The following is a 16,163-nucleotide window of genomic DNA, read 5'->3' as shown; positions in this document are numbered from 1 at the left end:
CTAAACTAGGAAAGATATTTCTCAAATAGGAGAGATTTGATTAATAACGCATTAGCACATATGGGTTATGCAACTAAACTAGTCAGTGATATTTTCTGTTCTAGATTATCACAGAGAAGTTCAGGAAGATCTTTATAAATATTTTGCAGAGTGGTAAGATATGTAAACACAACTGATCTGATCTCTGTATGCACATGAAAATGTTTTATGTCCAAACAGACATACGGACAACTACAGGCTGGTGGTGGTGGGAGCGAGTGGTGCTGGGAGTGTGGATGCTGATGATATTGGTGCTGACTCAGAGCTACACTGGCAACCTTATGTCCCTCCTGGCAGTCAGACACATCAGTAATCCATACGAAGACCTCAGAGATGTAATTGACTCTGGCGTTGGGATAATTCTTTTGGAGTATAATGTGAATACTCCGTATTTCCGGGTAAATATTATAATTTAAAGCCTCCTTCTGGAAAATAACCACATTCTTAAGAGCTAACATTAATGTCACAAATAAATCAGAACATGTACACTGCAATAACCTACAGTTTTCGTCCACATATTTACATATATTTTTCCATTTTTACCGAAATTTCTTCCGTCAAGGAGAATATAAATATTTAAACAAATATCTGAATAATATTCGTACTTTTTTATGTTCTTTTAACTGTTCACAGTGCACAACATGGCCATTACAAATCACACTGTGTAAAATAATATAAGATGGTGGCTCAACAGAATCTAGACTTGGAGTTCCCAGCGAAGAGAATGAGGATTATAAATACCAAACATCAGGTCCTTTCCAGATGAAGCCCAAATGAGGTGTTCTTGAACTCCATCAATCCAAATATTCATTTTTGCGATATGCGCGACCTTTCCTCCAAGTTCCTCTTTGCTGAACACCACCTCTCTTCCTCTCAACCCTACCTTTTCCATAAGGTAAAACAACCGTCATAGGCTTTTGATAGCAAGCCACTGAATCCTCCCTAATTTAAACAGTCATTGTAAAGACAAGGAGGTTGTGGTGTGTACTTGTCTGTATGCAAAAAACTACCTAGCTCTCGTATTCCTGAACTTGAGTCTTCTGTATTCTTGACATTATGTCTTCGGCCATTCTGCCACCCTCTTAAAGAATATACCGTGCCTCTGTTGTTATCTTATGCTTAAATGTTACTATCTATACAAAATACTTTGACCATTTTATACCTAAAGAGGACCGTATTTATTCCTCTTCTCATATTTGTCTCTGAAATTATAATTTCAGATAATCCCAATACTCATCACTAACTTTGACTCTCTTCTTCATTCGTTGAGCCAACTAGTAAAGACGCCAACATCTTTTCCTAATGACCTGTTGCAGCTTGAACAACACCCTACCTGTATTAAAGACCGTTTTAGAGAGACTGAATATATTGTACCTTTTTCTTACAACTAGTTCTTCTGATTATAATCAGTCTTACGCTCCATGGGGCTCTTCCAGTTAGATTCATATTTCAGTAATCTATACTATTGTTCCAAGAAGGCCTGTGAAACCTCCTAAGGAGCGATGTCAGTAGTTTTTTAGTGCCGTGATATGGGTAGCCTTGATGAAATATTTCCTTGCTAGTCCATGGATGGATCATAGCTTCCTTGTTTAAGAGCCGCCAAAGTGTATCATATGCATTAACCAAATTATTTTGTAGACCAGAGAATCATATTTCTTTTGTCTTACCTTTTATCGGGTTAAAAAAGAAATGAAATTAAATTACCTTTTTCTAGCACTGTCCTAATAGGGGGTGGATTCAAGAGGTGGTGGGATCTGTTTACCTCTGAAGCTCATTGGTTCAACTGTATATTTCTTGCCAGAACTGTTTCAGATCTGATATTCATATTTCTAGAGATAATTAAATCCAAATGATCATAAGCTTAGATTCTTCCCACTCTCTCTGGCACATTGTCATAAGCCACTAGAATAAATATACTTCGTCGTCTTTCCCTCTTCTTTGCCGACTGATGGACTTGAAAATACAGTATTTGTCCGACTGACTAGGCTGAAATCTTTGCCAGAACATCCTCCTAGCATTGCACATTGAATCATTGCGATGTTATTCCTTCGTTTCTCCTTCACCCTCTTTTGACTTCCTCATGCATGTCAGAAAAATATCTTCCAAAGATGTACTTTCTGTCCTCATTTTCATCAGTACTATAAAGTTGTATGGACCTACTGAAGTTCCTTCTGTTGTTCTCAAGAACTGTCCTTCTGTGCTGAAACTGTTTTGCCCTTGTCTGTCAGCTTGTTCCATTTCCCTTCCTGCTCGAAATAAGGTGTCATTCAACCTCTGTCGAGGAAGGGTTACCACTCCCAGCTCTCTAACTATCGCCATTTGCTCTTACCAGGCCATTGATGCGTCTTTTCACAAAGTACATAACTTCTCTTGCTTCGCCTAGATGACATTGATTTGTCAGTCTTTATATTTTGATATATGTTTGTCTGGAATTCCGGAATGGAGTCAGAGGCACCTGAACCTGACAATAGATAACCTACTATCCATGTACGTACATGGGTTTTTACTCCTTATTTGTTGCTTTCATCACTTGGCAGAAATATGGGGGAGACTCGCACATTTAGAACACATGATTTCAGTAGTTTAAATCTGCTTAAACGTGCTGAAAAATTATGCAGGCTAGAACAGTGATGTATCAAGGAATTGTAGTTTTTCAGTGGAAGTTTTTCCTTATAATATTTAGGAAAAATCATCATATATGATGCAAAAATTATTCGTTTTAATACCAATTATTTGGGAATCAGTGTAAAAGAAAATTTATGTTTAAAAAATTTCCATTGGGGAAAAGTTGATATATATTAACAGGAAGTGCGATGTTTTCGAAAAGATATTTATCAGTACATAGTGAATGCAGAAAAAATCGTGCACTGTTCCATGTCGTTGTGTAGTGAAATTGTTTCTGGTGGTGCCAAGTCAATTCATGTCACTAGCAATTTGAGCCCAGTGAGGTTTATGGCCGTTACTGGCACCACCAGAGTGAAAACCTTAATATATTGTACTGTTTCTGTCTATGAATTTATCTTCAACAGGAATAATCTGAAACTACATTTACCTCTCACGATCTTATTTCTGATGGCCAGTATGAGTTCTACCGGGGATGCTTCATTGCAGATCTTCTGTTTTTCCTTTTCTAACTCTTTATTATCCATCTTTCAGGGCTTTGGTTAAAACTGGCCATTGCACTTTGCATCCAAAATTATGTCGCCTAAGTCTGGCACAAATTTTAAATTTCCATATTGCCCTCTTACCTTTCTTTTCATTCTGTCTGTGCCTTCATCTGTAGTTGCTGTTGTAGACACCAACTTTTCATGCAAGGCTGTCAGTTGTGGCTTTCCTCAAGGTTCTGTCCTGTCACCAAATCTCTCTCTCTCTCTCTCTCTCTCTCTCTCTCTCTCTCTCTCTCTCTCTCTCTCTCTTTTTCTGTTGTTCAGTGATATGAGATCACGGCTACCAATATCCATTCACATGATGATGATTCCACTTTTCATATTTCCACTCGCCTCTCACAGACTTCAACACAGAAGTTAGTAAATTAATTCTAGTATGAGGCTGTTTGCAGCACGCCTGCATTACTATTTTGCAGTATTTTTGATTGCATTAAAAGAAACTTGTTTTTAACTCATGAAAAAAAAATCAATTGACCTCACAAAATTTTTTACAGGAATATCCTTAAATATTCACTACTGCACAGCTCAGTACTTTGTAACTTTTCAGTTTCCCTGGGGGTTCTTTCTTTCGGGCCCTATTATGGCAAGATCTCATTTCCGAGCAGAATCCACTTCAAAAGGCTAAGCTGACCCTGTTCTTTCTTTGCCCCTGCACAGCTGCTGAATTTGCCAAGGGATATTATTCTCCCCTATATAGAGTACAACTATTGTGTATGAGGGAACTCCTCTTACATCTCTTCAACACAAGGTGGAGTCAAAAGCATTTGTCCATGTTGGGGTAAATCATAGGGGGTCGATGGATTGCTCACTCACGATTTAGCAGCTTTTTTTTTTTTTTTTTTTTTTTTATGTGTCCGACTCTGGGCATAGGCTTCTCAGCCTGCTGTCAAGGCCCAGCAGTCCTCCTACATACCATACACCTCTACATGTCACCACTTCGGCGCTAACACCCACCGTCCATATTGAATACATGCTAGGGCTGTCTCATACAGGACTGGTGTATTGGTATTAGCGGGGGTATTTTTACGACATGTCGGCGGGTCTTCTGGTAGATCAGTAAAGCCTGATTTAGCTGGCCATTCTTGCCTTATATGTTTGGAACGATTAGCTATTTTACCCTAACTGATACCAAATTTGGACTGCCTTGACGTGAGAATATCTTAATGTAAGGGAAGGAAAACTAAAACCTTCCATGTCAGTAACAATATTTGAAATGCATATCAAGGCAGGTACTTCAAGGTGTGTGACATACAAAGCTCTACTCTGTGCCTAAATTTCGCAGTGCCTCGTTGCCATAAGACACGTTGCGTTTTTCCATAAACCTCTCCACTGCTACTAGTAATAAACTTAAAACCTGTTATAAATGTTGTAATGGAAAACAACAGATAATGATCAGTCATACATAGAATGGGGGGGGGGTGTAGTGACTGTGTAAGCGAATATTAGCCTACGTTCATAGATTAAATTAAGATTGCATAGCGGTATTTGAATAAAGTTGCTGTCTCAGTCTGATTCAATATTTCTGAATATATACCCTCAATGGCCGTGCCATCAGAAATTTACTGGCTTCCCTGGCCGTCCCCAGGACCATTTTCTCAAGTTCCGAGAATCGATTTTTATTTTTTCTTTACTAATTTGAAGAGGATCCTCTGGCACACCTGGTAACGTAATTTTTACCTTCTAAAACCTATCCTGTGATTCGAAATGAATCGCAGAAGCCGCAAAATGACTGTGGAAGCACTGGTGAAAACTAAGCAAATGCACGATAAATACAGCGCACTAAGAAACATCCATGTTTTCAAGAGAGAAAGAGAGAGAGAGAAAAAAAAAACTTCCTTGTGGCTGAAATGGTTTGGAATAACTTGAATGATGTAATACGAGTAAAATCAGTACATAATATAGGAAGTTGTACAGAAAAATAGTTATGATTTTTTTTCACAATTTTGATTATCATGTTTATCCAAGTATGGAGTTACCTTTTTAGTCTGGGCGGTGTAGTGTGTGTCTAAGGAGAGCCGAAATATGCTATTTTTAGTCTGTTACCAGATAAGGGTGCTCCTGTGTGTGTATAGACTGAATCATTGCAGACAAAACTGGATGCAACCTGAGATTTACACCTCGCACGAGGGGTTTAATGTGAAGGGAAACGAAGGTGTTACATCCATATAATCACCACGAGCACACCTTATATGTTGCTGAAATGCATTTGCAAAACAAGAATATGTAAAAATGAACAAATTCAGTACATAATATATGTACTTATTAATAAAACAATCATAATTATGAACTTTTCCCCCTTCTGATGTTTATTCCGAACTTAGTCACAGGTTGGACCCGCGACATACGTACTCAAGTGAAAGATTTATGCATCAGCAAGAAATGGGGGCAGGGGTTGGGTGGAAAACTCTGTAGTACAGTAGCGATATTTTTTGGAAATCTCGGCCAGTTTTGAAGTTTCAAGAAAGATAGACATCAATTTGAAAATCGCATAACAATCCTCAATTATTTTCACTCCATAGACAACCCGTAATTCCCAATAGTTGTTCCGTAAATCGAAGAAACAATTTTTTATAAGGCAGATTAGCGTAACAGCCGGCTGCGCAAGAAGTAACAGGCTAAGGTTGCGTGAGTAGCGCAGCAGTATTTTCTGACGACTTCTAATAGCAACCAGGTTTTGCCTTTTCAAATCAAATAATACTTTCTCTTTAGCCTTTTTTGGAAGTTTTTGACTGAGTCTGAGTCAAACTAGTATAACATCCTGATCAATGATGGAATCTCCGAATTTCTTACTTCTGATTCGAATAGGAGCGCACCAAGAGATTTGGTGAAAGTAATTTTTGTGAGTGAGCAAGAAGCAAAGTCATTCTTAACCTGCTAGGCCCCAAACCCTACACCTAAAATTAATACAAGAGGAGTATTGGTTTTAGGAAGTGTGAGGGAATATTTTTGGTGTAATCTAATAAGTTCTTTTTAGTATCTTCAGGTCAGGGAATCAGAGGAAAATGATGAGCCACATGAGACAATATTCAGCACTGCCTGACTTGCTCGCTCGCTTGCTCGAACACGTTCCATACTTTCAGTGTGGACGCCTATTGAATGTCAATGTGTATTTCTGTATGGAGTTATTTTTGTACTCTGGGTGGTATCATGCGTGTTGAAAGAGCAGGATTCTATTTTTAGTTTGTGTCAGGATGATGGGTGCAGCTATGTGTATTTAGGGACAACCCTCGTGGTCAAACAAAGATAAGGCCAGAGATTAACACGGTGGGTTGAGGAAGGAGGGATAAGGGATTGTAAGATTGTAAGTTATAGTTGTAAAACACAAGACAGAATGAATATAAATTTTTTCCCTGAAAAAGAAAAAAAAAGAAAAACAGTACAATAAAAGAAATAATGCCATAAATAGAATACATAAACGAGAGAAAAAAACTAACCTTTTACGGTTGTAGAGTTATGGGTTGTACGTTGTGGAGTGGGCACCAAGCGTGAAGGATGCTTATCTCTCTTTCTTCCCTTCCCAGGTCAAAAGCAAACTCTGATAAGCAGTCACTGTCTGGGAAACACAATTTCTTTTCTTGACTTTCTTTTCTTTCTTGTTTACTACCGCTTATTTTCTTAGTCAACCCCACGCAACCACACTACCTTTGTTAAACTTACTTCATTATCACTAACATATACTTACTTTTATAAATAGTTCTTTAACAGATTATTTTGTCAATATTTACAAGTACTTCATGTCAACTTAGTACTTTTCAGTGGTATGGTATGCTGGGAAGTAGGGAGGGCAGAGAACCACCTTAAGTCCATAACACTGCCAGGTGGTGAGTTTTCACTCTCACTGCCATCTCTCTTTTGTTGCACAAACACTGCAGTGTTGCGGGGCACTCCAGCCAACTCTTGCTGGTCCTTTGTCTTCACTGGGCGGTGGCAGTTTTTCTACAAAATGTACAACAGAACAATTCTTGGCACTAACTCGGTCTAGTTGGTCACAAATTGAACCAGTAAGCCCCCGTGGCTCTGACGACAGTGTACCATATTACTGTAAGGTTTCGAACACACAATCGTGAACGAAATTCCTCATATAAATAATTTGTCCAGATTTCTGGCAGTATTAACGATGTGCGTTCTGAACACATGTCTACCAAGTGGAAATATATATATATATATATATATATATATATATATATATATATATATTTTTTTACCACTTGACAGAATGACGAATTCACTCCACACTACCAATCTGCATGTCGCTCTCATCAACCAAGCGCATGTTAATATTGTACTGTCACTGCATTTGGTTTCCGAGTGCGTTAGCCTGTCGCACAATCTATTTTCAATGTGTCATCGGGAGTCCCTATATGCACAGTTGACACCATGTGCACATCATATGTGTCTTCCCAATGCAGGACAAAAAGATCTGTGCATCGCTGCATCTCAACAGAGCCTCTCTCTTGCTGTTTACTGAACACTCGCATGCCACAATGGTTTGACTGCAATATGCCACAACACCTAATGTCGCTGGTGAGCAAGTGCAGTGCCAGTTCTGGAGATGCCTACCAATTATCTGTGTAGAGTATGTGACCTATACCTACATAATCTTCCATAATTTTCTTCACTGCTGCACCAGAAATGCCAAGACGATCATTATGTGGAATTTCAGTCGTTGCCCCGGTGTATAAATTATTATCATATCCTGTACAAATACTGTCTCACAATCACATAGTGCAATTAACTTCATACGAAAATGATGATGTATCGGTAGAATGTACTGCCTGAAAGAAATATGGCCACGGAATTACATTAGCAACTCATCAGGTATATCCTTTTGGCAAGCCCCAAAGTAGCATTTTATCTTGTCTCTGAGGTTGTCTAAAATAGGTCTGATTTCTTGCAGAATGTCTGTAGGGTCTGTGGTAGTGTTGTCTGAGAAATGACGGAAACGTAGGGTGTTCTGGTACATGTTTTAAAACATGTGCCTCCCATATACATTGAGACGTGTAGGAACATCAGTTGTCCAGTGTTCAACAATTGCATGTTTCTTCACGAAAGGCATCAACGTCACCGTCAGTGCCAAGAGCATTTACAACGAAGACAATGTCACCTCAGTCCAAAACCAAGTCCTGTAGGTCCCTTGTTGTCCTCTGTCACTGGTAGTCCGGTGGAACACACTGTTCGTCTCCGTTACAATGTGTTTCATCAACTGCTCGTCAAAAAACAAAGGAAAGTAGATCAGTACTGAACTGCTGGTCATTAATTCTGTTGTGTTACGAAAGGTCCTTGGTACAAAGTCAGAATTCGGATTCCAGGAGTAGGATGCTAAGGAATGTGATGCCATTACCTGTCGATGCTGCCTGGAGTGCCTCTTGATCCTTTGCTGGTGGCCATGTTTTACTTCATATTTTTTAGTCTGCCGTGAAGGCCGAGGGGTAGACAAGGTTTCTGGTACCAAGGAGAATGGCCCCGGTACAGGCTTTGCTGGTGAAACTGCATGGGATGGTAAGAGGCCACATGAGATGGAGGGAAATGGTGGTGATTGTGGAACAAGGAAGGAGGAATTAACGCTGTGCTCCTGCTGTTGGTGTTCATGTAAAGTGGTTCGCCTCCTCCTCGGCCTTTTATAGCAAGAAATAATTGCTCTGCCACCTTCTTCTTGGCCGGTGATGCAGCAGTCTTGTGTCGAGAAAGAGGTGTAGCATCATCCTCGTCCTCGGAGTCATCATATGTCATCTTTGGTTGGCATCTGGTTCCACTTGTCTGTTTCATTGTCTGAGGGTTCGTCAATACTACTTAGTCTTCAGCACATATACTGTGGTTGGCATCACTCTTCTCATCCTTGGGGAAGAGCTCAGCCCTGATTTCAGGTTTTTAAGACCCTGGTATGAGCTCAGAGGCCAGCAGTGTGAGGGGTGCTGTCCTTGAAAGGAGCAAAAGATGGGTGTCCACTCATGACAGATTCATGAGAAGTACCAACTGCCTGAGTGCTTCTGAAGGTAGAGTAGGTCAGTGTCAAAATTTCCCAGACCTTCATCCCGTTCCCTTAATTGTTTGCAGTTTTTGACAGATCGCATTAATTTGATGCCACAGGCTATCCCACAATTAATGTGCCATTCGGCACTGGCAGTGATTTAGAGGATATACAAATAAGTTGACACATGGTCATGGGAGGAAGCTCCTGCCATGCAGAAAATCTACACTGTCATTAACTGTGTTTCAGATACTGAGAAAGAGAGAGAGAGAGAGAGAGAGAGAGAGAGAGAGAGAGAGAGAGTATAGGATTTCATAGGAAAGAGATAACAGGAGGCCTATATGCCCATGATGTGGCTATCTGTTGGAATAAGTTATAATTCTGCTAAGATCTAGCCAACTTGTAAGAAAAGAGATAGAAAAGAAGAAAGCTTTCCCCCATCCACCACACCATCAAGTTAGATTAGCAGGAAAAAGAAAAAAAAAAAAAAAACATGCTTGTTAGAAAGATAAAGATTCGGAATTTTTATAGGAAAGGCAGAAGAGGAGCAAATACGCGTTATGTAATCTTTGTTCTCGAGATCTGTAAAAGAAAAGGAAACACAATCGGCAAATGTTCCCGTTACTAAGCAAACGTCTCACAGTCGTCAACATACACTTGAACCTGGAAATGAACAATAGTTAGTCAGTTGTAGCCCAGTCTCAAAATACTTGTCTCGCCAAATTTTAAAAGTACCAACACTAACTACTTACTACTGTTGGTGTTAGCATACGCGAATATTAATTTTTCCCTATGTTGGTGTTGCATCTCATACTTTTCAGTTCCATTCCATTACTTGTATTCACACTATTATATACTTCAAATAAATGATCATATCTAACATCGTCAAATTTGTTAACAATTTTAATTACTTGTATTAGATACCCTCTGAGTCATAGCTGTTATAGGGAACATACCTTTAGTTTCTTTAATCATTCTTTGTAGGATAAATTTTGATATGATAGGAAAATTTTTGTGTCTTTGTGCCGCACTTTCTAGAGCCCCCTCTTTTTTTTTCATGTATACAATTCAGGGTATAGGCTTCACAGGCTGCTCTGAAGGCCCGGAAGTCCTCCTACATACGAAACATCTTGTGTCACCATCATCATCCGTAATAAGATTCTGGGACCATTGCGGCACATGAAATTCTAGGGGTGGTCAAACTAATGACACATACAAGTAAAGCTTAAAGATTACATTGGGCGTTTCATGACCAAAGTTCATTTGCAATGATGCAGAATAATTTGTTTGCCTTGTGACTGACTATTATACACTGTTTTGATTTTTTTAGGTCATTACTGGTAACGACTCCTAAATCCTTCTCGATCTTTACTTACATCAGTTGGGTACTGAACGTGCAACATGCATATTCACTGGTTTTGTCCCCAAAGTGCATTACCTTAACCCTCATCAGGCAGACCTACAGTTTCGCTTACAACTTAGGTAAACCTGGGTCTGTCAGACGCGGCTTTTAAAAAAATGCTGTAGTGTCACACTTATTTTATATAATGAATTCCTGAATGTCCTACATGGATTAGGTCTTATCAGTTACAGAACTATGTGAATAAGTTTTAATTCATTGAGCTCCACATATTTAAATATATATATATATATATATATATATATATATATATATATATATATATATATATATATTTTTTCCCGTCACCATACACGAAAACAAAGAACAGTATGAGCCTAGCACCTGTCACAACTTGAGGGATGGAGGACCTTCATTATGGGCATAGTGGATCTCACACAACATAAAATCAACTTGCAAACTCATAGTGAAAAATTCTCCCCTTTCAGGTACACCTGAGTCTCACAGACCCGACATGCAATGTTGAGTGATGTATTGCAAAACTACAGAGAGACACAAACTTAACCCCCATACACCCTGCATGGTCAGAAAAAGTTAGGAAGCTGTTGAGGAGGACAGGGATCCCAGGCATCAATAAGTTACTGAACTATACCATCGAATCATTGCCCGGACCTGTCAGACAGTTTTTCAATTGAATTCATTAACTTATCGAGGTCATTTTGCATAGGTTCGCAGTCTGCTTTTGTAATCACTTTGCCCCCAACCTTTGTGTCATCTGCAAATTTCGATATCTTAGAAACGAGTTAATTTTCTTGATCATTAATATAAACAGCGAAAACAGCTTGTCATAGAACTGATTCTTGAAGAAGTCCACTTTTACTTCTAGCCAGTTTGATGATTGCTCATTTATTACTAAACAGTGTGATTTGTGAACAGTCTGTAATCCATGAACATGATGAGTTAGAAAAGTCGTTGGGCTTTTTTTCATTCTAGTAGTCTTAGAATGAAGTAATAAATCGCTTCAGACAAAGACGGAACATATGCTGACGACAAAGGAACGGACAAAGCACAGTCTAATGATGGGAACGTGGAATGTGAGAGGAGTGAATGATGAAGTGAAAGAGAGAGAGATTCTTCAGGTGCTTGAGGATGCAGGAGTCGATGTACGTGGATTGACTGAAACTACTCGTAAATGGTAAGGTGAAAGGGTGAGAGAATGGGGGTATGGTTCAGGAACATGTGCGGGAGTTAATGAGAATGAGAGGGCAAGAGAGGAAGTATGTCTGATGATAAACAAGAATTGGAAGAAGAATATAGGAGAGCATGGAACAGTGGGTGCAAGGACTGTGTGGGTGAGGATGAAAGTAGGTATACAAGCTTGGGCGGTTGTATGTGTGTATGCACCAACAGGGGACCGAGTGGCAAGAGTAAAAGATGAGTTTTGGGCTAGTGTAGAAGCATGTATGATTAAGTCTGAGAGGAGCGAGAGAGTGTTTTTGACTGGAGCCATGAATGGCAAAGTTGAGAATGTACGAATAGATGGAGTGGTTGGTCAGTGGGGTGTGCCAGCTGAAGTAGATGGGAATGGTAGTGCTTTGGTGGACATCTGTGCTGGTAAGGGGTTGGCAATAACCAACACCTTCTTCTGGCATAAGATGATCCACAGGTATACATAGAGAGCCATGAGGAGGCTGGACGGTGAACTTGTTGAACGAAAGGCAATGATAGATTACGAGTGTGTGGGTGAGCGAATGGGAAGACAAGTGTTGGATGCATGAGTGTGGAGAGTGTGGGGAATAGAATCTCGGACCATCACTTAGTGATGGCCAAGGTAAGGCTGCAAAGAAAATGGGTGAAGAGATGAAGGGAAGACAGGAGGAAACAGCTCCTGTGAATTGAGTGGAGAAGTTGCAGGAGAATGAGAACATGGCAGAGTGTAAGAGCACAGTGGAGGAAAGTCTGGGAAGCTGTGAGTTAGAACAAATGAAAGGGGTGGAAGAAGTATGCAAGATATTCACGGAAGAGATAGGCACAGCGTGCGAGGTGGTTTGTGGAGTGAGGAGGAGATGCAGGGATGTGCAAGGGACAGCGTGGTGGAAATACGAGGTGAAGCGAGCTGTGGAACAAAAGAAGCAGGCATATAGTGACTCGCTAGCGAGTATAGGAGGCAAAGATGAGAGAGAGATATTTATATGTGAGCAGGAGAAGAGAGGTGAAGAGATTGGTGAAGGAGAAAAAGAAGAGAGTGGTGAAGGAGAGAAAGAAGAGAGTGGATGAAGAGTATGGGAGGAATCTGAATGTGAAATGGAGGGAGTATAAGAAATTGTTTTGGAAGGAGGTAAAGAAAGTAAGACAGTGTGAAAACGGAAAAAGTAGGGGAGTGAAAGATGGGAATAATAGATTGTTGATGGAAAAGAGACAGACAATGGAGAGATGGAAGGAGCACTTTGAGGATTTGTTGAATGTAGAGAGTGAAAGCAGTGAGAGTATAAGTGGTTGGGGAATGGCTTGGAGAAGAAGAGATGAGAGGAGGGAGAGAGAGATCAGTAGGGCGAAAGTAGTTGAAGCAATGAAGATCAGGTTGGGAAAGGCCCCAGGAACTGATGGAGTGTGTGGTGAAATACTGAAGTATGGGGGTGAGACTGTTGTGGAGTGGATATGGAAGTTGCGTAGATTGGCTTGGGAATAGGGAAGGATTCCAGAGGACTGAAAATCAGGTATAACTGTTCCTTTATACAAAGGAAAAAGGGAGAGAGAAGTATGTGGTAACCATAGGGGTATTTGCCTTCTTAGTGTGATTGGAAAAATATTTGGTAGAATACTTATCGATAGGGTATGGAGTATAAGAGGAGCTAGTTGGATAAGAACAATGGGGGTTTAGGAAGGGAAAAGAGTGTGCAGATCCGATATTTGTTCTAAGATGTTTAGTGGAGAAGTATCTAGAGAATGGAAAGAATGTGTATGCTGCCTTCATGGACTTGGAAAATGCATATGGCAGAGTAGATAGGCAAGGTATGTGGAAGGTATTAAGAATATATGGAGTGGATGGGAAATTGCTGAGTGTTGTGAAGAGTATGTACGAGGGAGCTAGGGCTACTGTGCGAGTGAATGGTGAGCTGGGTGAGTTCTTTTGGTCTAAATGTGGGACTGAAACAGGGATGTGTGATGTCTCCATGGCTGATTAATAGATTCATGGATGAGGTTGTAAAGGAGATGCAAGGTAGGGCAGTGGATGTCAGGGTGGCTCTAATGAATGAGTGTGAGATGTGGAAGATTCCGGTGTTGCTGTTTGTTGATGAAAGAGTATTGTTGAGTGAAGATGAATGGGAGTCGCAAGGTTTGGTGAATGAATTTGGGACAGTGTGTAAGAACAGGAATCTGAAAGTTAATGTAAACAAGAGTAAAGTTATGGTGTTTGAGAGGAATGAAGTCACAGAATGCACAGTGAGATTGGATGGTGAGGATATGGAGAACGTGAGTGCATTCAAGTACATGGGTAGTGTGATGAGTAAGGATGGAAGTTTTGGGGATGAAATGCTTGAAAGGGTATAGCAGGGAAGGAAAGTTGTCGGTTCACTGAAAGCAGTGACGAGAAATAGGAGGTGATTAAGGAAGTTAAGAAGTCACTGCATGACAGTATTGTGATCCCGACCCTGAAGTATGGAAACAGGGCGTGGACCTTGCTAGAGGGGAACAAGTCAAGACTGAGAGCAGTGGAAATGAGTTACCAGAGAGGAGAGTATGTGGAGTGACGTGGAGGGACAGGTTGACCAATCCCTTTGCGGGATTAGGGAGTGGAACTATAGATAGAGATTTAAATGAGGAACCTTATCAAACGATTTCTGTGAATATAAGTTTATAATATCCGGCGGTATTTTTGGATTTAAGTTATCGCATATGGTTGTAAGCAATTCAATCGAATTTATAAGACATCATTTATTATTATGAAACCTGTGCTGATTATCTGTTATAAGATTATGCTTACTAAGGAAGGATGTAATTTTTTCTACTTTTTTCTAGGAATTTGCATAATACTGATGTTACACTTACTGGGCGGCAATTTGTGCCGTGTTTTGGTTGCCTTTTTAAAAGATACGTGATATATTATCGGGCGTCTATAAAGTTTGAGTTTTTTTCATTCAGTTAATGGTTAATTGAATGTTTTAGTTACAGGCATGCGAGGTGCTGTCTCGTCTGGATTAGTTGATTTACTGTATTTGGGTTGATTTTAAAATAATTTAATAGATCATAACACTGTGATAAAGAAGTTATGTGGGGAGCGAAAGATAATAATAGTGGATTCACAGTGGAGAAGGGAGAAAAAGTGAGCACATGGAGAGAACACTTTAAGGAACTGTTTAACATAGAGAATGAAAGTAATGCAAGTATAGGTGGCTGGGGAATGGGGGGAAGATGGAGGAAGGTGAGAAGGGAGGCAGAGGTCAATAGGATGGAAGTAGTGGAAGAAATGAAGAAAGTCAAAATGGGGAAAGCCCAAGAAATTGATGGAGTGCGTGGCGAAACGCTGATGCATGGAGGAGAGATACTAGTAGAATGGCTATGGAAGATGTGCAGATTGGCTTTGGAGGAAGGTAGATTCCTGGAGGATTGGAAGTCAGGTATAATTATTGCCCTGTACAAAGGATATGGGGAAAAGGAAGTGTGTAAGAATCACAGCAGCATTTGTCTCATAAGTGTAATAAGAAAAGTATGTAGTAGAATACTTACTAACAGAGTTAGGGAAATAACAGAGGAATTAGTTGAAGAACAGGGAGGTTTGAGGAAGGGAGGAGGTTGTGTAGATCAGAAATTCATCCTTAGGTCTTGGCTGGAAAAGTTTCTAGAGAAGGGAAAATAGCTGTATGTGGCCTTCATGGATTTGGAGAAAGCATATGGCAGGGTGGATAGACAAGGAATGTGGAAAATATTAAGAAAATGTGGTTTAAATGAGATGCTGTTGAATGCCGTGAAGAGTATGTTTGAGGGTGCTAAGGTTGCAGTGTGTGTGCACAACGAACTGCGTGAATTGTTCTGTCTGAATGTTGGATTGAAACAGGGATGTGTCGTGTCTCTATGGCTGTTCAGTCTGTATATGGATGGAGTTATAAAAGAGATACAAGGTATGGCAGTGGATGTTGGAGTAGCTGCAATGAGTAAAGGCAGCGTTTGGAAACTTTCTGCATTGTTGTTTACAGATGATACTGTTTTGTTTAGTGAAAGCAAAGGAGAAGTGCAAGGCTAGGTGAATGAATCAAGGAGAAAGTGTAAGAAACGGAATCTAAAGGTGAATGTAGGGAAGAGTAAAGTTGTGGTCTTCGAGAGAAATGAAGTCACTCAATGTATAGTGAGGTTGGATGATGAGGAAATGGAAACTGTGAGTGCATTTAAGTACGTAGGAAGTGTGATGAGTATGGATGGAAGCTTGGAGGGTGAAGTGCTTGAAAGAGTACAGCAAGGATGAAAAGTTGCTGGTTCTTTGAAAGTAGTGATAAGAAATAGGGAAGTGAGCAAGGAAGTGAAAATATCGCTCCATGATAGTACTGTCATACCAAGTCTAACGTAGCGAAGTGAAGCTTGGACCTTGTTGGAAGAACACAAATCAAAAGTGGGAACAGTGGAAAAGACTTAT

General features: G+C 40.0%; 1 protein-coding gene across 1 annotated transcript in view; it reads left to right on the top strand.

Moving 5' to 3' along the window:
* LOC145407416 (glutamate receptor ionotropic, delta-1-like) overlaps positions 1-16,163 on the top strand; it is a 417,443-nt gene that overhangs the window by 331,862 nt on the left and 69,418 nt on the right. Inside the window, exon 5 of the mRNA XM_080278347.1 lies at positions 220-437. Within this exon, the coding sequence (XP_080134473.1) occupies positions 220-437 (218 nt within the window). The remainder of the gene's footprint in view (positions 1-219; positions 438-16,163) is intronic.

This window comes from Coenobita brevimanus, chromosome 8 (genome assembly GCF_032717465.1).
Source record: "Coenobita brevimanus isolate Jiangsu-jjx chromosome 8, ASM3271746v2, whole genome shotgun sequence".
Taxonomy (NCBI): domain Eukaryota; kingdom Metazoa; phylum Arthropoda; class Malacostraca; order Decapoda; family Coenobitidae; genus Coenobita; species Coenobita brevimanus.
The sequence above is the reverse complement of the archived record's forward strand: the minus strand, read 5'-3'. Positions and strand labels throughout refer to the sequence as shown.